The sequence below is a fragment of the Taeniopygia guttata genome, chromosome 6 (assembly GCF_048771995.1).
Source record: "Taeniopygia guttata chromosome 6, bTaeGut7.mat, whole genome shotgun sequence".
NCBI classification, from domain to species: domain Eukaryota; kingdom Metazoa; phylum Chordata; class Aves; order Passeriformes; family Estrildidae; genus Taeniopygia; species Taeniopygia guttata.
Window position 1 is genome coordinate 12,408,121 of NC_133031.1, and position 20,402 is coordinate 12,428,522.

General features: G+C 39.0%; 1 protein-coding gene across 7 annotated transcripts in view; it reads right to left on the reverse strand.

Moving 5' to 3' along the window:
* Positions 1 to 20,172, reverse strand: part of LOC100227997 (pulmonary surfactant-associated protein A) — a 34,731-nt gene extending 14,559 nt beyond the window's left edge. For 2 of the 7 annotated variants that reach the window (XM_072930992.1, XM_072930990.1), the window contains exons 1-4: positions 17,354 to 20,172; positions 12,571 to 12,676; positions 9,304 to 9,403; positions 7,461 to 7,601 (exon numbers count right to left, since the gene is read on the reverse strand). In XM_072930992.1, the coding sequence (XP_072787093.1) occupies positions 7,461 to 7,601; positions 9,304 to 9,384 (222 nt within the window). In that variant the 5' untranslated portion in view covers positions 9,385 to 9,403; positions 12,571 to 12,676; positions 17,354 to 20,172. Of the gene's footprint in view, positions 1 to 1,904; positions 2,822 to 7,460; positions 7,602 to 9,303; positions 9,404 to 12,570; positions 12,677 to 17,353 lie in introns of those variants that run through there. The other 5 variants (XM_072930986.1, XM_072930987.1, XM_072930991.1 and 2 more) reach the window with 4 other exon arrangements.
* Between the last annotated feature and the right edge of the window lie 230 nt (positions 20,173 to 20,402).

The following is a 20,402-nucleotide window of genomic DNA, read 5'->3' on the forward strand; positions in this document are numbered from 1 at the left end:
GATCATGCTTCAAAGCTGAACTCTTGAGAAAGTGGTTGATATGGCATCAGGAATAGTATTTCTAAGGAAAAAAAAAACTATTAAAAAAAACAACCATTCATATCTTCAAAACTCCAGGTATTTTTTCTTAAGTCAGTAGTTTAGTCATTGCACCCTACAGGCTAATGCAGTGAGGTAAAACATGTCACTGCTCTTAGTCGAGCTCCAGATGAAATGGTCTCAAAACATTTCACAGTGTTTTTTTTTGTCTCAAAATAGACTTACAAAATCATTCCAAATGAATGCATTGGAGGCTGAATTATTTCTGATCCCTAAACCCAAATACATCTTTTAAATATTGCACCATTTCCTATATTTTTAGGTAATAAATATTGATTAAAAGTTTCCAGACAAAATTTTAAACGTTCTGTTTTTCGTAGCTGCAAGACACCAATTAATGCAGAAAAGGAATGCAGTTCACTTAAGAACTGCAAAGAACTGCAAAGATACTTTGCCAGTAATGACAAGGAGGGCATGAAGCAGATCAGTAGATAAATCATACTCTGGAAAATTCATATCCTTTCCCAATTTTAGTAATTGCTTTTTTGCTGTACCTGTATAACATAGTGCAGAGAAAATAAATGCCATTACTTATAAAGGTAGACAGGGAATCAGGCAATGAAAATAACAGCCATAAAACAGATTAGCTGGGCATCAAATGCTCCTCTGTACAGACACATTTCTATGTTCCCATGGGTCCATAACTTGCCACTGTAGCCACAATCCTTCTCTCCTTAGAGGCACTTAGCTTAGTCTTAAACTAAGTGGAAGACAAATTGAAAATCTTCTCCTCCATGGTTAAATACTTATAGCCTTCAATGGAAACATTTTTCTTAATTGTCAGATTTGTAGTACTGGGCTTTGTTGTCATGATATTCACCCATTCCTAGCTAATTGTGCGTTTGTAGTTCACTTGAGGTGAAAGAAGCTCCCATCAAGAAAATAATGAAAGCTTATAGGATCACTTCTCTCCCATTAAGGACCTATCATAAACAGGGACTTTTGCTTTTTTTTTTTTTTTCTGCATGATCTAAATTCCACTTGGAGAACATTTCAGCAGCAGACTTTAGTATTTAAGTTATGAAAAAAAATTTCTGCTTTCCACTGCATCTAAATCTTGATTTATATCTTCTGTAACTCAGCTGATGCCTATTGATTCATCCTGTTCTCTTCTCGTGATTTTCTACTGCACACAAAGCAACTGCCTGACTGGTTTACTGTTTTATTCCTCTTTGTAGCTATAGCACAATTCATTTTCCAATCATGCTGCATGAAAATAGCTGAAACTTCAAAAAAGAAATGATTTCCATGTCAGTAGCTACCGCAGTGGACTTCTGTACTCAGAGGATAAATACCACTCTAGGTTCTAAGTGGTATTATCAGTCAATTTTAGAACTAGAATAAAAGTGCCCCAGGAGCAAAGGCACCACTAAATACTGAAGAAACATAGGACTGTATGCATTGTCCATTATTTACGTCATAAAAGAATGTATAAGAAGCTGCATTTAGAGAGTAATCTCTCCAAGTTTACAGCTCAGCTCAAAGACGAAATAGAGACAGATATTTCATTTGTTTCAAGATTATTAACAAATGCATCTCTCATGCTGTATTTATGATGAACTCAGGCAGAAAGAACCACCAGCCTGCTGAGCATGCCATAATTTATTACCCTTAAACCACTAGGATAAACACATTTTAATACATAATGATTGAAAATATGAAATCTGTATTTTCCTAGGAGATTCAAAACTGAATGTCAAAGAGAGAACAATTATAAATACGCCCTGTTTTGGGTATTCCAGGCCCCATTTATGGGCACAGCACAAGCACATTCATCATTTTACCAGGCCGAAAAGCAAACTTACCTTTACCTTGGCTTTTTTGTGTCTATTTAATTCAGTCTCCAAAACCTGTGCTTTTGTTTCCAAGGCAGTTGTCTCTGCAAGTCATCAGTTACTATAAGTGGGACTTAAAGCTGTTATTAAATAATTTATACTAAAATGACTGCACAACACCTGTCTCCAATATGCTCAGCTCTCCTGTAATCTGATGCCACGTGAAAGAGATATTTGGTTTCCAGAGCAGAAATCACAGGCCACACTGCAGATTTGTCAGGGAATTTGTCCAACTGGGAGTGCCTTATCCCTGACCAGAATGAACACCTGGATAGGCTTTGACTTCTCAGAGCTGCCAGAGTCATCTTCTGTTCAGAGGGAAAAGCCCAGTTCTCCAAGGCAAAACACACACGTAAACATTTTAAAATTAATTAAAGTTGGAGCAAAAAGCACACGAAAGGCAAAGAATGAGAGAAGAAAAGGTGCTGTTTATAACATGAGATAGAGGGCTTGGTATTTCACCCACAGAAAACAACAAGCTAGTGACTCATTCCAGACACTTCCTCCAGTTCTGTTGGGCAACTCATCTCCTATGTAACAGATGGTTTCTTTTTCTGCTTCTCACACTTCTGGAAGTCACACCTTTCCTGAAGTGGTGCCATAGGAATACCAGACATGAACACAAATATTTTTTGAGAATATACTAGAAGTTTGAAAACCAGACTATAGAAACATGAGAAATTTATTTCTTATTTCTATATTCTACTTTTATTCCTCTCACTCCTTGTGCTTCTAAAGTTCCCTTTATTCCTGAAGGTCTCACTTTTCCAGAAAAACTCTATAGGTCTCTCAATTCTTCTAGAATTTAGGTTAAAAAATTGTTCAAATGCTTCCTAATTTTTTCTCCCACTATGCTTTCTTAGTGATTTAAGAGAGCACCAAAAACTGACTGCTTCTCCCTTGCTCTTACACTTGCCCACCCCCAAGAAAATAAAAACATCTCATGAAAACTGAATTATTCCCATATTCATTTGCATTACTTTGATAAAAAACCTTTACTACCCCTACATATGATGCTGAAAATCCACTGGAATAAGTGTCCTCATGCTGTTCCAAACGTATACATTCTCTTAAACCAGAAAGCCAATTTTCTTCAGCTGTAATCCAATCACATATCACAGTATATGATCTAGAAAATGAGATAAATCACAACGTTATTAAGGATTCCTCTCTGGAGTAGTTTGTTGAAAGATACTTTTCTTACTTCAACCATGGAATTGCAGAGGGCACACAGATGACTTTGTGGACCAGAAGATGTCTATATAGTATATCAGTGTATGCCACTGAAATTTTCTGTCACAGTTCATATAAAGAGATAATGTTGAGACTTTCCTTTGTGGATGGAAAGCAAGCACCTCATTCCAAGGTGGGTGGTTTACACATGATAACACAGATGTGACATGGTAAGAAATATACAATCTCATATGTACTTATTAAGAGTTTGTGCATAAACTGATTTGGGAGAGAGCGTGACTTGGTTCTGCCACATGACAAAGCATTTTGGATCCATTTGCTGTTTGCAGTGCATGTAAAAAGTTACCTGACAAATCACACCTTGGGGGAATTCTGCTGTTGGGGCAGAGAGCATGAAGCAATCAAGTTATGACCATCAGATTAGGAGGCAACTCTAGCAGGCATGATTTCTGGTTTTGAGAGCTGCCCCTGGAAAAAACGAGCAGTAATAATTTAGTAGGAGATAATAGGAGGTGATTCAGAGTACAAATGGTACAATCAGATTAAAATCTCATTACATCTCTATTTTATGGGCTGCTGTGAAAATGTACAATATTATTTTTTTTTTATTTATTAAAAGCCAAGTATCTAGAGTAGCATTATTAATGCAGAAAGCATGTTCAGCATCCTGAAATTGTGCAGAGCATACAAAAGGCTAGTGGGGCAGAAGAAAAGGAGAGAAGTAAAAAGACAAAAGGAAAGATTGAAAGAGACATGAAACAAGACTAAAGGATGATAAGGAGTGTCAAAATTATAGCGTTGCTAAATGGTTATGCCTCTGTACCTGTTCACCCTTTGCACCTTTGGCACCATCTCTAGCTGGTAAGACACTGGCTGCAGGAGCACTGCACTGAACTTTGGGCAGAAATAAATTGTCTTTTCAGGTTTTTCTGTACTAACTGAACTTCTTACACTTAGCAGTGAAAGCCAAGGCATTGACAGGATGAAAAAGAATCATTGCTTAGTCCACAGATAGGTGACAAATCAGAGTAATTTAATAAATTTTTCCATTTGTATATTCTGAGGGGCTACCTGGGAAATCTCCTGTCTTCAGGCAAAAGGGATAGTGTCTGAATCATGTCATATAGCACCTGATTATATCTGTGCATATTGAAAAAAAAACCAAACTTATAACAGTCTGAAAGTCTTGAGGTATAATGAAAATACCTAATATCACAACAGTCATTAATCTCACTGTGTTACAAATTAATTTCAGTGTTTTGTTCATTATCTGTCTAAATGCACAGCATTTATCTTCATGCCAAATGAGTCATACAATATTCCAGTTGAGAATGAATCCTCAGCAGCTTATTGTGTTTCTGATGGGACTCTTCACACCTATCAGGTAATGCCTAAGCTCAAAATGATTAAGTGCTTCTCTTATTAGAATCTCTACCAGTTTCATTCACCCACACCTTAAAGGACAAAAAGCTCAAGTATGTTTGAGCAGCAATGATGTGAATGCCTCCCCTATTTCTCCTTTCAGACTTTGTATATTAAAAAGATACATTTCTCCTCAGTATTATGTCTCAGAGCTGAGCTCCTTTTGCATTCCAAAAGATCTGCAATCCTTTGCTGCCCTCTCTGAGCAGAACAGCAGTAACAGATAGAAACATCATAAGATAAAGCTCTGACAGGCTTCACCACAGTGGCTGTCCTTGTTTTCAGTATGAGTGTCAAATGTGAGGCAATCATACCCCATGTATTGTCTTTTATTGAAAAAGGCCCAAAATTAAACTACCACAAACATGACCTGACAAACTTTTATAGTACATAAGCCACGTACTAAAGTCAAGTGGCCCTAATTTGTCCCAGTTCTACCAGTCAAAAAAAAGAATCCTTGGGAAAAACCATTTGGTTGACAGATTTGAGTAATGAGAAAAATCAAATCCAGCATGAATTCTGCTATTCACCTCAATTATTTACCTTTTTTTTAAGCTTCAGAAAAGATTTCCCACAGAGAGCAGCTTCCCCTGTCAGGTTTCATCTGATAAAGTACCATATAGAGTATAATCATTAGAATATTACTGTAAGAACATTGTAATTAGGATAAACAGCAGAGGTTAAGAAGCACCATTTTCTTTATTATTCTTTGTGCTTCCTCCATTAGGCTCCCATCAAAGTCTAGAGCAATGGCACATGCTAAAATAAAATAAGAAAGGTATTTAGCTAGATACTATAACAAACTTGAATTGTGGTTTATATATCTTACCCAATTTCATGGACTCCAGACAGTTCTTAACATCCTCTAAGGATTTCCTTCTGCTGATTTTCTATACTTTGTTAATTATACAATACTAGGGAAGTTGACATTGCTGGTGTCTTCCTTGAAGGCAACAAGACAAAGCTCAAAATAAAAGAAAACTTAAAAACAAACGGTAAGCCTTCAGATAAGTTCACTCCCTGCAGGGATTCTACCTCACACAAACCTCTGTTGGTTTTGCCAGCCAGGAGCTAAATTCTAGTTACATCCAAAGTTTTCCAGGGTGCTCCAATTGTTTATTCTAGAAGAGCCCAAGTGCCTGTTTACACTTTAGCAAAATGGTGGCAGGTTTTCCTAGCAATTAAATCACTTTCTAAGGCAACTGATGACAATTAGCACCAACAATGGCTTTAGATTTAAAAACAGCAAAATGCACCAAATTTCTCACAAAAGGGAGTTGAAAAAAAAAACCCAAAAAAACAACAAACCAGGTTTTGCAATCCATACCTATAGAAGGATAGAGAATCCCATGTGGAAAATCACATTGTGTGGATTTAATGACAGTCTTGAGGTCCTAAGGCTTATGCAGTTTGAGATTTCTCAGCAGAGATCAGAATTATGCTTTGAAAGGTGCCCTGAAACTTATATTTAGCTAGTTTTGAAAGTCCTTTTTGAAGACAGATGTCTCTGGTAATTAATTTTTCTTCCTTAAAATATGCTTTAAGCCATGATTGACCCAATGGCAGAGAGGGGAACCTGGTGAGGAGCAGGAAGTCCTTTTTCCAGATCTGTCCTTGGAGGTGACAGCTCTTGGTCATCAGCCCAAAAGCTGAGAGAAGAGGACAGCCCTATTGAATTAAAGTCCTACGAAATCTGTATTTACACACAGACTACTCGGGGGCAGAATGCTCTTAGACTGTGAGTTTCCACCCTCCTGACAGTCCTCCTTGTCAGCTTGCTGGGGGGCAGGCCACGAAAGTCCCTCCTAACCACCATGTCTGCATCAACCTGCAAAGGCTGCAAGCCCTCGGCACAGGCAAATACTCGTCCCAGCAAAGGAGCTCTTCCCTTTCCAGCACCTTTACCACACCAGCACACTGTGAAGCTTTGCTGCACTACCAGCTTGCCCAGCAGCCAGCACAACAGAGTGCTGGAGGGAATAAGTGAAACAGAAACCAGCTGAATTTTTAGCATGAGGACAAGCCTGCCAAAAGAAAAAAGTATATCCTGTTTATTTCTACTAAAAGCTGTTATTTTGTGCTTCCTTTTTGAAAGAGGTTGCTCACTGGTTTATCTCTGCCTTGCACAATCCTGATGATTGCCTACCTCAGTCTTCCCACCCCTATTTACAGGGGCTGCATGCAACATCCTGGGGGTGAGCCCTTTGCTCTTTGCCTGGCCTTGGGCAGACCTTGGCTGTGGTACAGTACAAATGAACAACTCAAGAATCAGCACAACTGCAGGCACTGAGTTTTGATTGTAAGGTTTTCTTCCCCTTTTTCAGTCCGTGGATAAAATTTTCAGTAACCCAGGAGAGGGAAGGCTGAGACCTGCTTTAGTGCAGTGACTGCCTTTCCTGCAGCAGAGCTGGCACTGTCCAGCTGGCCAAGGTACCACAGTGTGCACATGGAAAGTACAGTGTGTGCTTGGTAGCTCTGCAAAATTAATAACATAAAATCAAATGCTGAGGAAGAGACTTTTCGGCAATTTTGTTTGCAGAAAATCTCCTTACTAAGAGTAAGGTCTGTTAGATGTTTCCAGCTTCAAAAATTAAAGCTCTCAATCCCTGCAGCAGTGTCAGGAGGGGGTTTTGTTCCCAGGATGCCATTTCTGGGGTTATTATTCCCTGTTTTAGTGGCATTGGAGAGAGAAGTTATAGGCTGTCAGGTTGCCTTGTATCTTTCCTATTCAAGGACTAGGATAAATTCAGTGTCTGTAAAAAAAAAATGAACGCATCAGTTCAGAGCAGTGCTACTTGTCAGATATGATTTGATAAAAACATTTTACAGACAACATCATTAAAAAGAGATTTGGAATTAGAGATCTGTTGGTTTCTTTTTTTTTAAATAAGCTGTGATTTCTACACTGACCTTTGCTGTTTTGGCCAAGAAGCAGACGTGGGACCCATATGCTGTCAACACACGGCATTCAGGGCTCAACTTGTAACCTTGTAACCCACAAAAATGTCTGGTTTGCTGTACAGATGTTGAACTTCCCTGGAGGCTGCTTGCCTGCAGAAGTATGAAGCAGACAAGATTGTCAGCAATTCCCCACCCCTAGGTTCTCACCAGATCAAGACACTCTCTTGCTGAAACATAGTTCTTCCACACCATAGAAATTGCACTAAACTCTGCCAAACCCAGAATCTTTATATGAATAACATCATTTACAGGACTACTATAAGTATCTGCATTGAGCAACAAATAAAAATAATAACAGCCGGTGGCTTAGTATTCACAAACTATTAAATGTTTTTCTTAACTGGGTTTGTAATTTCTTTTTTATCTGTGCAATCTCTATGCTTATCTCTATATTGTCCTCCAGAATTACTTGGTAGTGATTCCAAGTTTGTGTACACAGCTCCTCACTATTTAGAGCCTTCTTTCTGCATACCATTCTTTTGAGGGAATGGTTTTATGTCTGTGTATTGAATATATAGTGAAACTCTGCAGATTTCCTTGGAGAAGGAAGCAGCTCAGCACAGGAGAACACCTGGCTTTTGAAGTTTCAAACCTGCCTTTGGAGCCATCAGTTTTGAGCATTCTTCAAGAGCAGCAATATCATATAGGAATAACAGAAGTGGGAGCTATACACAATTATTTTCATCGCAACATAGCAGGGTGACAGCTCCTAGACACTTGCAAAAGAATATATGGTTAAAGCACTGGGTAGAAATGCACAGCTACCTCCCTGATTTACTTTGATGTAGGACCATCAGAGTGCTTTTATTCTGAAACAAAGTTCAGGAGTTCACAAAGTGTTTCAAATTTTCATTGAGACAATTAGAGACAGGATTAAAGACTTTTGAAAAACAAAACTCTAGGAATAACCTTGCCTCAAAAAAACAAACAAACAAAAAAAACCCCAAACAAATTCAGAGCAGGCATTTTGGAGCATGATTCTTGATAGGTGCTCATACAGTGAGTGTAATTAGAGCTCTTAGAAATATATAAAATGGAAGCTGTCCTGTGCAGGATCATTTTCTTGTGAATTAGTAGTGATTTATCCCTTGCCTGTGTATCCTACCACGCATCCGTGCTTCTGCACAATCAGAAGGATGGAGCAGAGCTGAACTTCTTTATCTATTTCTTTTCACTTGTCAGCCTGCCAAAGGGACTGTGCACACGAAGAGTTGATTTCTATTTTGTTCTCTATCCTGAAATAGTTAACCCTCATTAATGATAAAATTTTCGACTGTCCTGTGACTGCTTGGTATATTAAGAGCAAGGTTAAAGTATCAACTTCTTATGAGGGAGTAGGGAATTTCTACAGCAGGACACACTAGAACAGTGCCACAGGAATAACACAGCTTACAAGGCTGAGCATAATCTTGACAGAAACTGTTAGGAGAGTGAGACAGTTCTGAAACAGACCAGACCAAAAAAACCCAAACAACCTGTTTAATTCAGAGGAAGTTCTGTTTGACATTCAAAGCTGACAATTCATGCAGGATCCCTCACTTGGGATACTGACTATTAAGAACACCTGTATTGAGCTTCTCCTCCTCTCCTGAAAATCTGCTGTTTCCTGTCATCTGAGCTAAAAGACATTTGAGCTCTAAAAGCATGAGATTCTGAATGAAGATAAATAACATCAAAATGCTGTTCTTACCATCCCTAGTCAGCTCTTCTACTTTAATTACATTACAAAAGTTTGACTATAAAGTCAAAAAAACTTCTCTCTTCAGCTTCATGGAGCTTTAAGGGATCTTACCTTGCACATTTGGAATGCATCTGCATATGGGACACCCATCACTCCATAAAAGTTTTTATCCAGCACCAGGCCACTTTGCATCCAGCTTTCTGTTTGACTCCTGCAAAGAATGCATTGCTTAGTGCAACTGGAAAACTGAGCACAGTGTAAATCATTGTATATTTATATCTTTATCCTTGAGAATAGCTATGGTTTTATCCCAGTATTGAAGGAATTAGGGAGCTAGAGAGATGGAACATTGCAGGATTTTGTCTGCTCCGGTACATCTGTGTACAAAGGTAAATTACAGTGCTTCATGATTAAACCTGAGTTTACACCTTGATATTTACTTAACTGAATCAAACAAAAATATTTTGATGCTGATACACCTGTATGATGCTGAACTGCTCAGCACTATATTGCTCTGAGCAAGAAGTGGTTAAATGTTGCCACCAAGCAGTAACAAAACAAAAATAAATGCCATACATACAAAGCTCAGAACACATTAGCTAATTATTGGGGTATAGGGGTCTATACACTATTGGGAAATTTCTGGCCTTCATTCAACTTGGAGGAACGGGAATATTCCCACTCTGTTCCTTTGCTTTTCCTTCGTCTACTGTAAATGAAACATAAGAGCAAGGACATTCTTTTCTGTTGAGACTACTTCAAACACAGGCTATGAAGAGGTGATCTTGATGCTTAGGGGCTCATAAAACACCATGGCAGATTTTCAGCTCTTCACTCCTGCTGCAATAGAAGATGCAAAAATGGCAGCTTTTGCCAAAGCTGGATGAGTTATTCACATTTGACAACTGATCTGTCAAATAAAGATTTCTCAAGGGTTTTCATCATTTTGCAGCAAAAAATTATGAAGCTGAAGCCTACACTAGCATGCAAGGGCTGACATTGTCATCCAGTTGAAGTATCAGAAGCTGTAAACACATTTTACTTTTCAATTTAAGTGCATATTGAGAAAGGTTTTGTGAAGATTGAGCTGATAAGAATCCAGATAAGAATCCCATATAGATTTAGTAATACAGGGTATAGAGTTGGCTCACTCTCAAGATCCTCTAATATGCACAGCAAAACTTGTGAAGCATGATGTAAATACTGAGATTACCTACCGAGGCAATGGGATCAAGGAAGCCCCTACAGTTCTTCACAATTTTTATTATGTTTCAGCAGGATTTTTCTTTTCTGCTTCTTAAAGTTAATGATTCTTGAAAAGATTCAAAGTCATTAGTAGGGTCTTCAGGACCTGCATTTCAACAGCTGATCTGAAAGTACTCCTTAGGGAAAACAACAGATGCTAACTAGGCAAGTGAAAGCACAGCCACCTGTATAGAGTGGCCTGTAAGGGACCTCTGGTGGACAAGAACAGTGCTACATTTCTTTGTATTAGAGTAGTTTATCCATTTAACTAGCTTACAGCCATTCAGTTGAATGCTATCTCATATTGTAAAATAATAAAAACCATTTTCCACTTGAACAAAAAGAATTTGATACAAAAAGAAATGGAAATGAATACAGTTGAATCCAAAAGAACATTTCCCAGGCTGCGTGAGGTGATGGTACCTGTTGCTTCCAGCACATGCAGTGGTTGATCACAGCCACTGTACATAATCACAAGAGCTTATACAGCTATTTATTACAGTGCAGAATATCCCCAAGGATATTATCCTGTTCCAAACTAAATATTTTTTAAAGTGTTACAAGCTTGGGAATTTATTTTGATCTCATGGCTTAAAGAGGCTCGCACCTCTGGCCTTTGGCACCTCTGGCCTTTGGCACCTCTGTTTTCAGAGAGCATGTATAGTCTGACAGACCACAAAGTTTTCACAGATCCCTCTAGGATCACAAATTCCCCTTTGGTAACTGGACTTGTCTTCCCTTGCTACTCTTTGCCAATCTCCACATGGAGATAAAACTCCAATAGCTTCTCAGGTGGGTATAACAATAGCCATGGGAGATGGTTTGCTGTACAGAAATAACACACTGAAATGGTTCCCTAGGAAAACCAGCATGTCTTGGCAACAGTTGTCCTGGCAACTGAATCTCCTGGCAGAGGGTGGTGGCCACTGATCTGTGGAAACCGATCCGTGACTCATTTTTTCTCAGAGACCTGAGTGGATAGGGAATAGAATGGAAAAGCCTTCACCATTTGGTTTCCCCCCATCCCTTGCATTGAGAGGAAACTCTCACCAGTCATAGAGGTTATTTGAATGGTTATGGAATTTAGGGTTCTGGAACACAGATACAGGACATACAAATTACAAGGCATATAAATGGACATCATCATTTCAAACACCATTGTTTTTTTTCTTTTTTTTTTGATCGAGTCACATTAAGAACTGTCTCAACTCTCTACCAGGACTGAAAATTGCACTGGAAAAATCACAGCAGAAAATGTCATCACAGCCATAACAGTACTAAACAGAGGACAGATAAAAATGACAAAGGACATTTTTGTCTAAGTAGCTTTTCAGAAGCCTGTGAAAGCTTTGGTGGTCAGTATAGCTTTTGATTTCCTACCTTATGTGTGGTGTGGCACAGGTGCCCGCTCCAGCAGGAAGACTGTGCTGCACTTGTAGCTGCACAGGCCTGACCTAAATGCGGCCCAAGGCTCCTAAGCAGGAGCTCCAGAGGTGGTCCATGGCCTCAGACAACGTGCCTGTGCTCAGCAATCCCACATTGCCTGCCATGCCTCGCTGCCTTCCCGCTGAAGTGGCCTCACTGGAGTGGCTCTGCCCTGGGGACAAGGCACATGCTCGATCCATTGCTGCACCTGCCCAAGGCATTTATGGGCCTGGTGCTCACGGACTCGGTGCAGAAATGGCTCTGTCCCAGCAGTGCTCACACACACATCGGGTGTAAGAGCAGCACACAGAGTGTCCCTTCCCAGCCACAGCACGCTGTCCCCTCTCCCGTACTCTCCCAGCTCTGAGAGGCCTGAGCACAGCTTGCTTCAACTCCTGGAAATGTCTGAAGTCTCCAAGAGGGTGAGGCTCACTTGGGGACAGCCAGGGGCTCTCCTGCTGGGACAGCAAATCTCCCTCGCAGGGAGAACAAGCAGCCCTTTGGCCACAGAGTTTCTGCTTCCCAGGAAATCCAGGAAAAGCAGTGACACAGAAAAAATTAATTTCATTTTCTTGGGCTTGTCATCTCTGAGCTGTCCCTTTCAAAGCACAAGTGTGACTGAAGCCTTGGGGTGACTGAATGGCCAGCAAGGGGTGAGTGGTGAGCAGAATCTTTTGAAATGGATCAGCTGAAAGAAATGAGAAGTACCTGAGTCCATGCCAGCTCTGAAGGGCCAGCGTGAGGCTGAACAGGGCTACACCAGGGCATCGTGCTCCAGAGCAGCAACACTTCCAACAGGTGCTCAGAAACTGATCTGAAAGAAAAATTTCTGTTTCAGAAAACATGACTTGGCAATATTTCCTTTTGAAATATTTCTCAAGGTTTATTCTACTGCTTTAATCTGAATTATGCTAATCCATGCATATGATGATTCTGTTTATCCATGAATATTTGGACACATACATTTTCATATAGGTGGAAAGCAAAAGAGTTTATTAGATGATAGCACAACCATTGCATGAATTCAATATTTGCACAAGAAGCAGAGAAATGTTTTTCATCAGTTTACGCTCCTCTTTCCATTACCTGCACAGTAAACTCAAACACAATAAATGTTTCAGGATGCTATTAAGCAGGTGGACTCCCAGAGATTTTCAAGGAGATGAAAAAAAGCACCTCAAGCAGTAAGTCATACATCTTGAAAATTGCATAGTAAACACTTGGAGACACATAAAATCCCACTTCTAACCTAAACGAGTAAACAACTTGAAAAAATGGGCTCAGACATAAAAACTGTGAGCTGACTACAAATGATCTGCAAATACATTGAAGGCCTATATTTGTTCAAATCCATTATTCATAAGAAATAATTTGAGTTTTAGTTGTATGCAATTTATGTTGCATAAACTTAAGCAAATACTTGTAACCAAAAGCTGTTTTAAAGAATTAATGAGCAATCTCTAAATAAAATTCTATTACTAAATAAAATCTTCCCTGCTTTGCAAAGCCATATGCTTCCTTTAGCATATACATAAATAAGTACGTCTCTTAAGAGCTGAGGCCTGGAATGCTGTGATAGAGAGCTTAGATCTGATTGAGCTCTCACTAAGCAGGACTGGTGTGAGGTAAACAAGAGGAGAAACCACTGCTTTTGAAATGGTTTTAAAGTATTTAGGATTCAACAACAACAAAGTCAACTGAATTCTTGAGCTAAACAGCTGCATTTCTTTTCTAGGATCAACATTTCTGAATATTTAGTAAACAAATAAAGAAAAAGGGGAATGTAGCTTTTCACCTCTAGTAAAACACTTCTGCTGTCCATTGCTGCACTCTTGGACACCAAATTTGTCAGTGAACATTTCAGGCTAAAGAGGCACTGCAGTATAGGGTGGTACAGTTTGAACTGCTGCACCAGTGCATGAGCGGTGGCTTGACTTACATTATCTGCAGTAACTCCATACTTCTCTGTACTGACTGAACTAAACAGGTGCATTATGCTGAAGCAATATTGATACTATTATTGTGTAAATTCTCATATTATATAGAAGCCTTAATAAACCAGATGCTTTTACACAGCTGGAGATAACAGGGAATGTCTACAAACTAACACCTCCTCCAGCTATTACCCCCAGAAGTTATTACACAAATAGATGAAAGAACTAGTCTGGCTTCCACAAATAGTTGTCTCTTAAATCTGAATTGAATGAAAGTAGTCAGGTTGCTTGACCAACAGTTGAGACACTGCAAAGCTTTCCTCTGACAGGGATAGTACTGAACTAGAAAAAAAAAAAAAACCAAAAAACCTGAACAGCCAATATTTACAAACAATTATATACAATTCCAATTACTCAAGCAGAGTAGCTCCTACCACCTACTTTCCACTAATATCTACCAGTCCTCTTGTATTCACTTCAGCCTAAAATGTGAGTTGTACAAAAATTTCCTATTCTGTCTTCACTTATCCTCTTTATTTCAAAGCCACTTCTAAAGTTCTGAATAGTTTTGGAGTAGTTTCCCAGCTTAGTCATGGGGCAGAGGCTGTTTTGCAGACTGACCTCCCTTACAGAAATGCCCCAAGATCTGACTCTTTTGGATACAAGGACAGCAGAGACGAAATTTTACCTTTGTAATTGTAATGCACAATTTCCTCACATTATGGACTAAACCAAAATGGACTCTTAAGAATTTATGTGATTTTTACCCCCTCCCTTCTGGTTTGCCTAACTTATGGAACCGACCAAAGAGCTACCTGTTGTCATTAACCTTGACAGCATTGCTTCTCATTAGAAATCAAAGCTGCTGCATTTCTATGGTAACTTTCCACAAAATATGTCTTGGTATCTGAAAAATATTAGGGAATGAATCCTAACTGCTCTTAAAGGCAGCTGCCAAAAATATGAAACTCATGAAGACTTTTAAGACCCAGGATTTTGAAACAGTAGATCTTTCCAAAGAGAGTGAGCCAAAGATATCTTGATGTGATGACAGAAATGCAAAAATGGGTTTTTTAATGTGCACAGCACTTCTGGAGTCTCCAATACCTCTCAATCATGTCCTGTCTGACAGGAGCTTTACAGCTCCAGTGCACTAAGAATGACTGTGACTCTGCCAGTCACTTCTCTTGGATAATCTGAATAATCTTTAAATGGCCACTGGTTTAAATACAACCTACAGTGCCAGCTGAAGTGTATAACAGAATAGGATTTTCTGGCACAGGCTGCTTCTGTTAGGAATTGCTCCCGTAGCTGAGCAATAACTAAGTTTCTGGAGAGCCCTTCTGCTACAGCTCAGACACAGTTCTCACCTTTTTGTAAAGTTTGGTGCCCCAAAATTTTCAATGACCTCAATGAGGGCTGTGAATTTACAGAATTTTTGAAAGCCTATCACTTTTTTCTTTAATGAAACCCAATTTCAATATGTTAGTTTAAATAGACAGAATTCTGAGAAATATGAAATAGATCCCTAACAGCTTTCATGCATACAAGAGAAAACCCCAAAAATAATCATCATTTTCACACAACCTTTTCTAATCTTATTTTTGATAACCATAGGCTACATCACAGCTCTTCAGACACATGGGAATTGCCTAGCAAATGACAGCTAACTGAGGTCATGGGAAGATTTACTGTCATTAATATCACCTCATAGTAAGAAGGAATGTTCACTTCCTGTTAGTGAGTCACCAAACACAGTTTCTGTTTGTTTAAAATGATAAGAGCAGCATACAAGAAAGTTAATTTTCACTGATGACAAAGTGAATAGAGATTCATGTAGCTGACAAACTTCAATGTGAAATCCAAGCAGGAATGCTAAAGTAGTGAATTTGTTACTGAGATGCAGTACAGGCATAATGGGGACATCATTTATGCAATATAATAAAAAAATGTTACATATGATGTATTGGCAATATATGAAGCAACGTGAACATTTATACCAAGTGACAACCCAGGGACAGGCAGATTAGAGTCTGAAATTACCAGCAGGATCCATTTTTTCACTTACACCTTTGTCCACTATTCTCTCTTTACCACTCTGCTTCTATTGATCTCAGTTTGAATATTAGGATGCTTAAGCATTTCTCCTGCCTGTATATCATCCATTTCAGGTGATGGTTATGCTGAGCTGCTATTTATTCTATAGCACTAATCTCTGCTAACTTCCTTGGAGAAGCAAGCAGCCCAGCAGCTTGGCAATGAAGTGCTTTTGATGTCTCAAGTCACCTTCAAAAATATCAGGTTTTAATAATTTTCCACTAGCACTCCTGCCTTTTGGGAACAGGAAGATGAAGAGGACCCAGAAACACAATACATCTAAATTGCTTTCAGCACAGCAGAGCAGAGTGGCAGCTTCTGGGAGCCTGCTGAGCAAGGCCACCTTGTTTCCCAAAGTGACCCACATGTGAGAACACTGCATACAAATGCATGGCTAATTTGCCAATTTGCCCTGATGTCAGTGCAGCTGAGTACTGCGGGTCCAAATGAAGAGTTTATAAATGGGTTTCCACTCTGTAGCTCTCTGAAAGATCTGGAGGGTGCAGGATCAAATGGGGCCTGGAACCAAATATCCTGTGAGATGGCCTCTGCATCAATACTCGTGTTACTAAGATCCTGAAGAATTACTTCTGTCAGATATCTGAGAAAGCTGCAGTAACTCTGGGAAATTTTCTTTTTCCTAGAAGGAATAGTGCATTTCTTGTACACAATAATTTGCTGTTGTTTATGCCATCAGTAATCACCACTGAGCATTCAACAGCTTGGCTGCATCCTTCAGCTGAGGGCAAAACAAAACCTGCCCAAATTGCCTGCAAACCCAAGCTCAGCCTGATTCTCCTTTCAAAAGGCATGAAGGAATCATCTAACAGAATGCCCTGCCTATGCTTCATCAGTTCCTCCTGTCTAAACAAGGACCTTTTCTCAAGCTGGAAAGAGGAATTGGGCCTTTCTTCCCTTTATATCAGGTTTGTTTACTTTACCTTCTCTGCCTACATTTTTAATGGGCCTTTTACTTCCTTTAAGAAAAGGTTGACCCCTGCCACCCTGCTCTTCTAATACCTGTAAGTGCTGTCCTTTGTGGTCCATACAGTCCATATTTTCTAAAAAGAACCTCAACACTTCATGACCCAATGAGTTGAATCAGAAAAGCTGAAGAGGAAACAGTGCAAATGAAGCAAATAATCAATCTCACAACTTTGCAAACACTTGCAGCTTCCTCTTTAAACTACTAGGGTGCAGATTATAACTAATGAAAGGAAACCTTGGTCTTTTACTACAAATGCAAAGTATAATATTTGATACCTATGGATCTTAACTGGAATTCCAGAACTGAATATGTTTAAGAAGTTCAGACATTTGCATTTAGATCCTGCTTGAATAAATTCCTATGATTGCTGAGTGGCCCTTTAAGTCTTCCTTTTGGCCTTAGTAAAATTATTTAAGTGCAAATAAGGCATTGGTGTCTTTGCAATTTTCCCAGGCAGATTTTGGAAAATTACCTGACGGAAAGAGGTAAAATGGTGAGAATATTTCAGTGCTATGCAGCTGATTTCTTCTTTCATCACAGGATAATGTACACAGAAGTCAATTTTCCACATGCACCAAACAACTGACCCACCACTGACCTAGATATACCATAAATAAATAAATTATAATTTCAGAAGAAAATTCAGTCTCTTCTGAAATAAAATTTTTCATAAGGGATCATATTTTCAGGAAAACCTGGAGCGCTTCTAATTCTGTTTTAACATGTTCAAAGACCTTGCAAGATAAGGTTAGCATTCTAATACAAATGGCTCTGGGTTTCCCTGCTCTGTTATGCCATTGTAAAGTTACTGATTTTAAAGAAACACTATGGAGACTCCAGTTTAAGCAAATCTACTTTGGCCTCTAAGAAGCTACAACACCACCACGATGACAGGATTGAATGCTAGTACTTGGGGTTTTTAGCACGTTAGAAGACACTAAAACTTGGGTAGCAAGCTTTACATCAGTCAGAAATGGTTCTGTAAAGAGTGTTTATGATGAGATCAGAAATATGCCAGCAACGTATTTTTCTATTTATGTATTCTTGAGCAAAAGATTTAAACAGATTTATAGCACTGCATAATTTAAATAGCAATTGTTTGGATCTACTTAAGAAGTTGGAACCATGAATAAACATAAAACAGATAATTGCATATCTAAATATATCTTTTCTCCTTTAAAGCAACCCATCCTGTGTCTTCATTAGTACACAAGCATTGGGCTGCTTGAGAGTCTGAGCAGGATTAGGGCTGGCACTTTTCCTTCAGGGACAGCACCAGGACAGGGGGATGTGAAACTGGTGGTAGCAGGATCATTCAGCTGCTGCTTGCAGTCGGGTATCTGGATGCAACATAAGGCACATGCATGTTTCAAAATGCCTAAGGGCAAGCTAAACATCTACACTAGGAATTATTGCACTGCATACATACATACAAACAGAATTTTCACCACTCATACAGCTTTTGTTCTTTGCTCTTTCAGACAGGTCCTGTTAAATTCTAAATGTTTGAACACATCCTCAGATTTGGACACTGTCACTTTATGTCTGTAGAAAGAGCCACTTTGTTGAATTTGCCCTCTAAATCATTTATAATTTGTACTAAAATGGGGGAATATTTTTAACACTGGAACATCCTTCTCCTGGCCTGCCATTTCCATGGTACAGAGCTATTTGTACAACCACAATCTTTAGGTAGGCAGTTATTTTTAAGAAAATTAATTGCTGTATTTGTAGCCTCATGCTACACAATTCAAACCCAAGATTTTTGCAATATTTATGCTTGGCAGTCACACTTGCATACTTGTCTAATGAATAATTTTGTATCAGCTCTAACAGTCATTTATGTCTCAAGTTTTCTGTTTTAATAGCACAAATACAGGAAAGGAGAAGAATTAAAAACCAATGCTAGTATTCAAAACAAGGTATGAGCACATACTGCAATGGCTGCATAAAAAGAGTTCCATTATTAATATCTAAAATACAAATGTTTTAAGAAACAAAACTTCAGCAAATTACTGCTTTATCTTTAAAAGACTTAATTGAGAGACAAAAGACAAGTAATTTTTAAATTTTGTGTTAAAAGATCCTCAGAATAACCCCTCCCTTAGAATCAGGCTCTTCATTCATACACATGTATGTGCACATGCACACTTTGATTAATTTTTGGTGTTTTAGCTGTGCCAGTTTACAGGAAGCTGGACTGGCACCTGCCATACGTGAAGTTATGACAAGAGAGACCAAAACTAATGTAAAGCTTGACACAGGAAGGAAGGAAAAAGTACCCTGCATTGATTGCTGCTTCAAGCGCTGCAGGTTGTTCTGTATGCCACCTGGCTTTTCAACAATGAGGAGCAATTATTTACAAAGGTCACAGAATATCCTAAAAATTCTCCTCAAAGTACAATGTACTTTTATTGTTGTGGGCCTGCTACTCTCACTGAAATTAGTTCTTTTGTTGCTACCCTCTTTCTGTATAGAACACAGACTAGGCTGGGATTGAATAGGGCCATCCCCTGCCTGTCCCCCTGGCTTCTCTTCACACTCTGCTCTAAAGATGCACAGGGATTAAAAAAAGAAAACTTATGGAGATATATATAAATGCATATGGACATTAAAGAAAGTTGCTAGAAGGTTTATGCTTTGACAGAATCTCATTACCCTGGGATATCACAAGGCTGACCCTTAAGAACAGACTTTAACACTGCTCTAGTCCAGTGGAACTCTTTCTATATTTTTCAGCCTCTGACAGCTGTAAATAAATTCTATAGCTTTCCAGACAACAAACCAAGCTACAACCTGACTTCACTAAGAGTAGTAATTCGGAAGTGAGAAAGCTGAGTTTATGGTAACAGGAATGTTTTTAGGAGAAATCCAGGAGGACAAACACTAGTACCAAGAGTTAATCTTGTCAGTCCAGCACCTTTCTTTAAACTCAAAGAGAAAGACCACCTTCTTTCTATTTCCAGTTACCAATAGCTTTCAAATAGAGATTACAGGATTGTTGCTACCTGTTCCATAGAAAGGACACTGCTTTTCAATTCTTTATTTTCCCTTACAGCAGCAACTGGCAAAGGTGAAAAGATCACACAGGGAAAACTAAAATAGTGCTTTTTCTTCCAGGCAGAGAATGAGAAAGAAAGGGAGAGATATCTGTGCAGGACAGTTTATAAAACTGAAATACCTCAGCAATGTTGGCTCTCTGAGCTATATTGAGGCCAAGACCTTTTGGGCAGGGCCCATAATCCTTGGGTCATTGACCAGCTTTACCTCCCACAGCTTATAAACACCCTCTTGATCAAGGCCTCAGACTCAGTAAAACCCTTTCCATCAAATCTTTTCCACTGTTTCTTTTCCTCTGCATTTGCCCAGAATTCCCCCTTACCCTATACAGCCTGGACAGAGTTGGTACATTGCAGTATTTTGTTCAACCTTTTTAAAGTAATGTGTATGATACTGCTGACTTAAAATCAAAATGACATGTACTGCTCAGTTACTCAATGAGGTCATGCTTCCTACAGGTA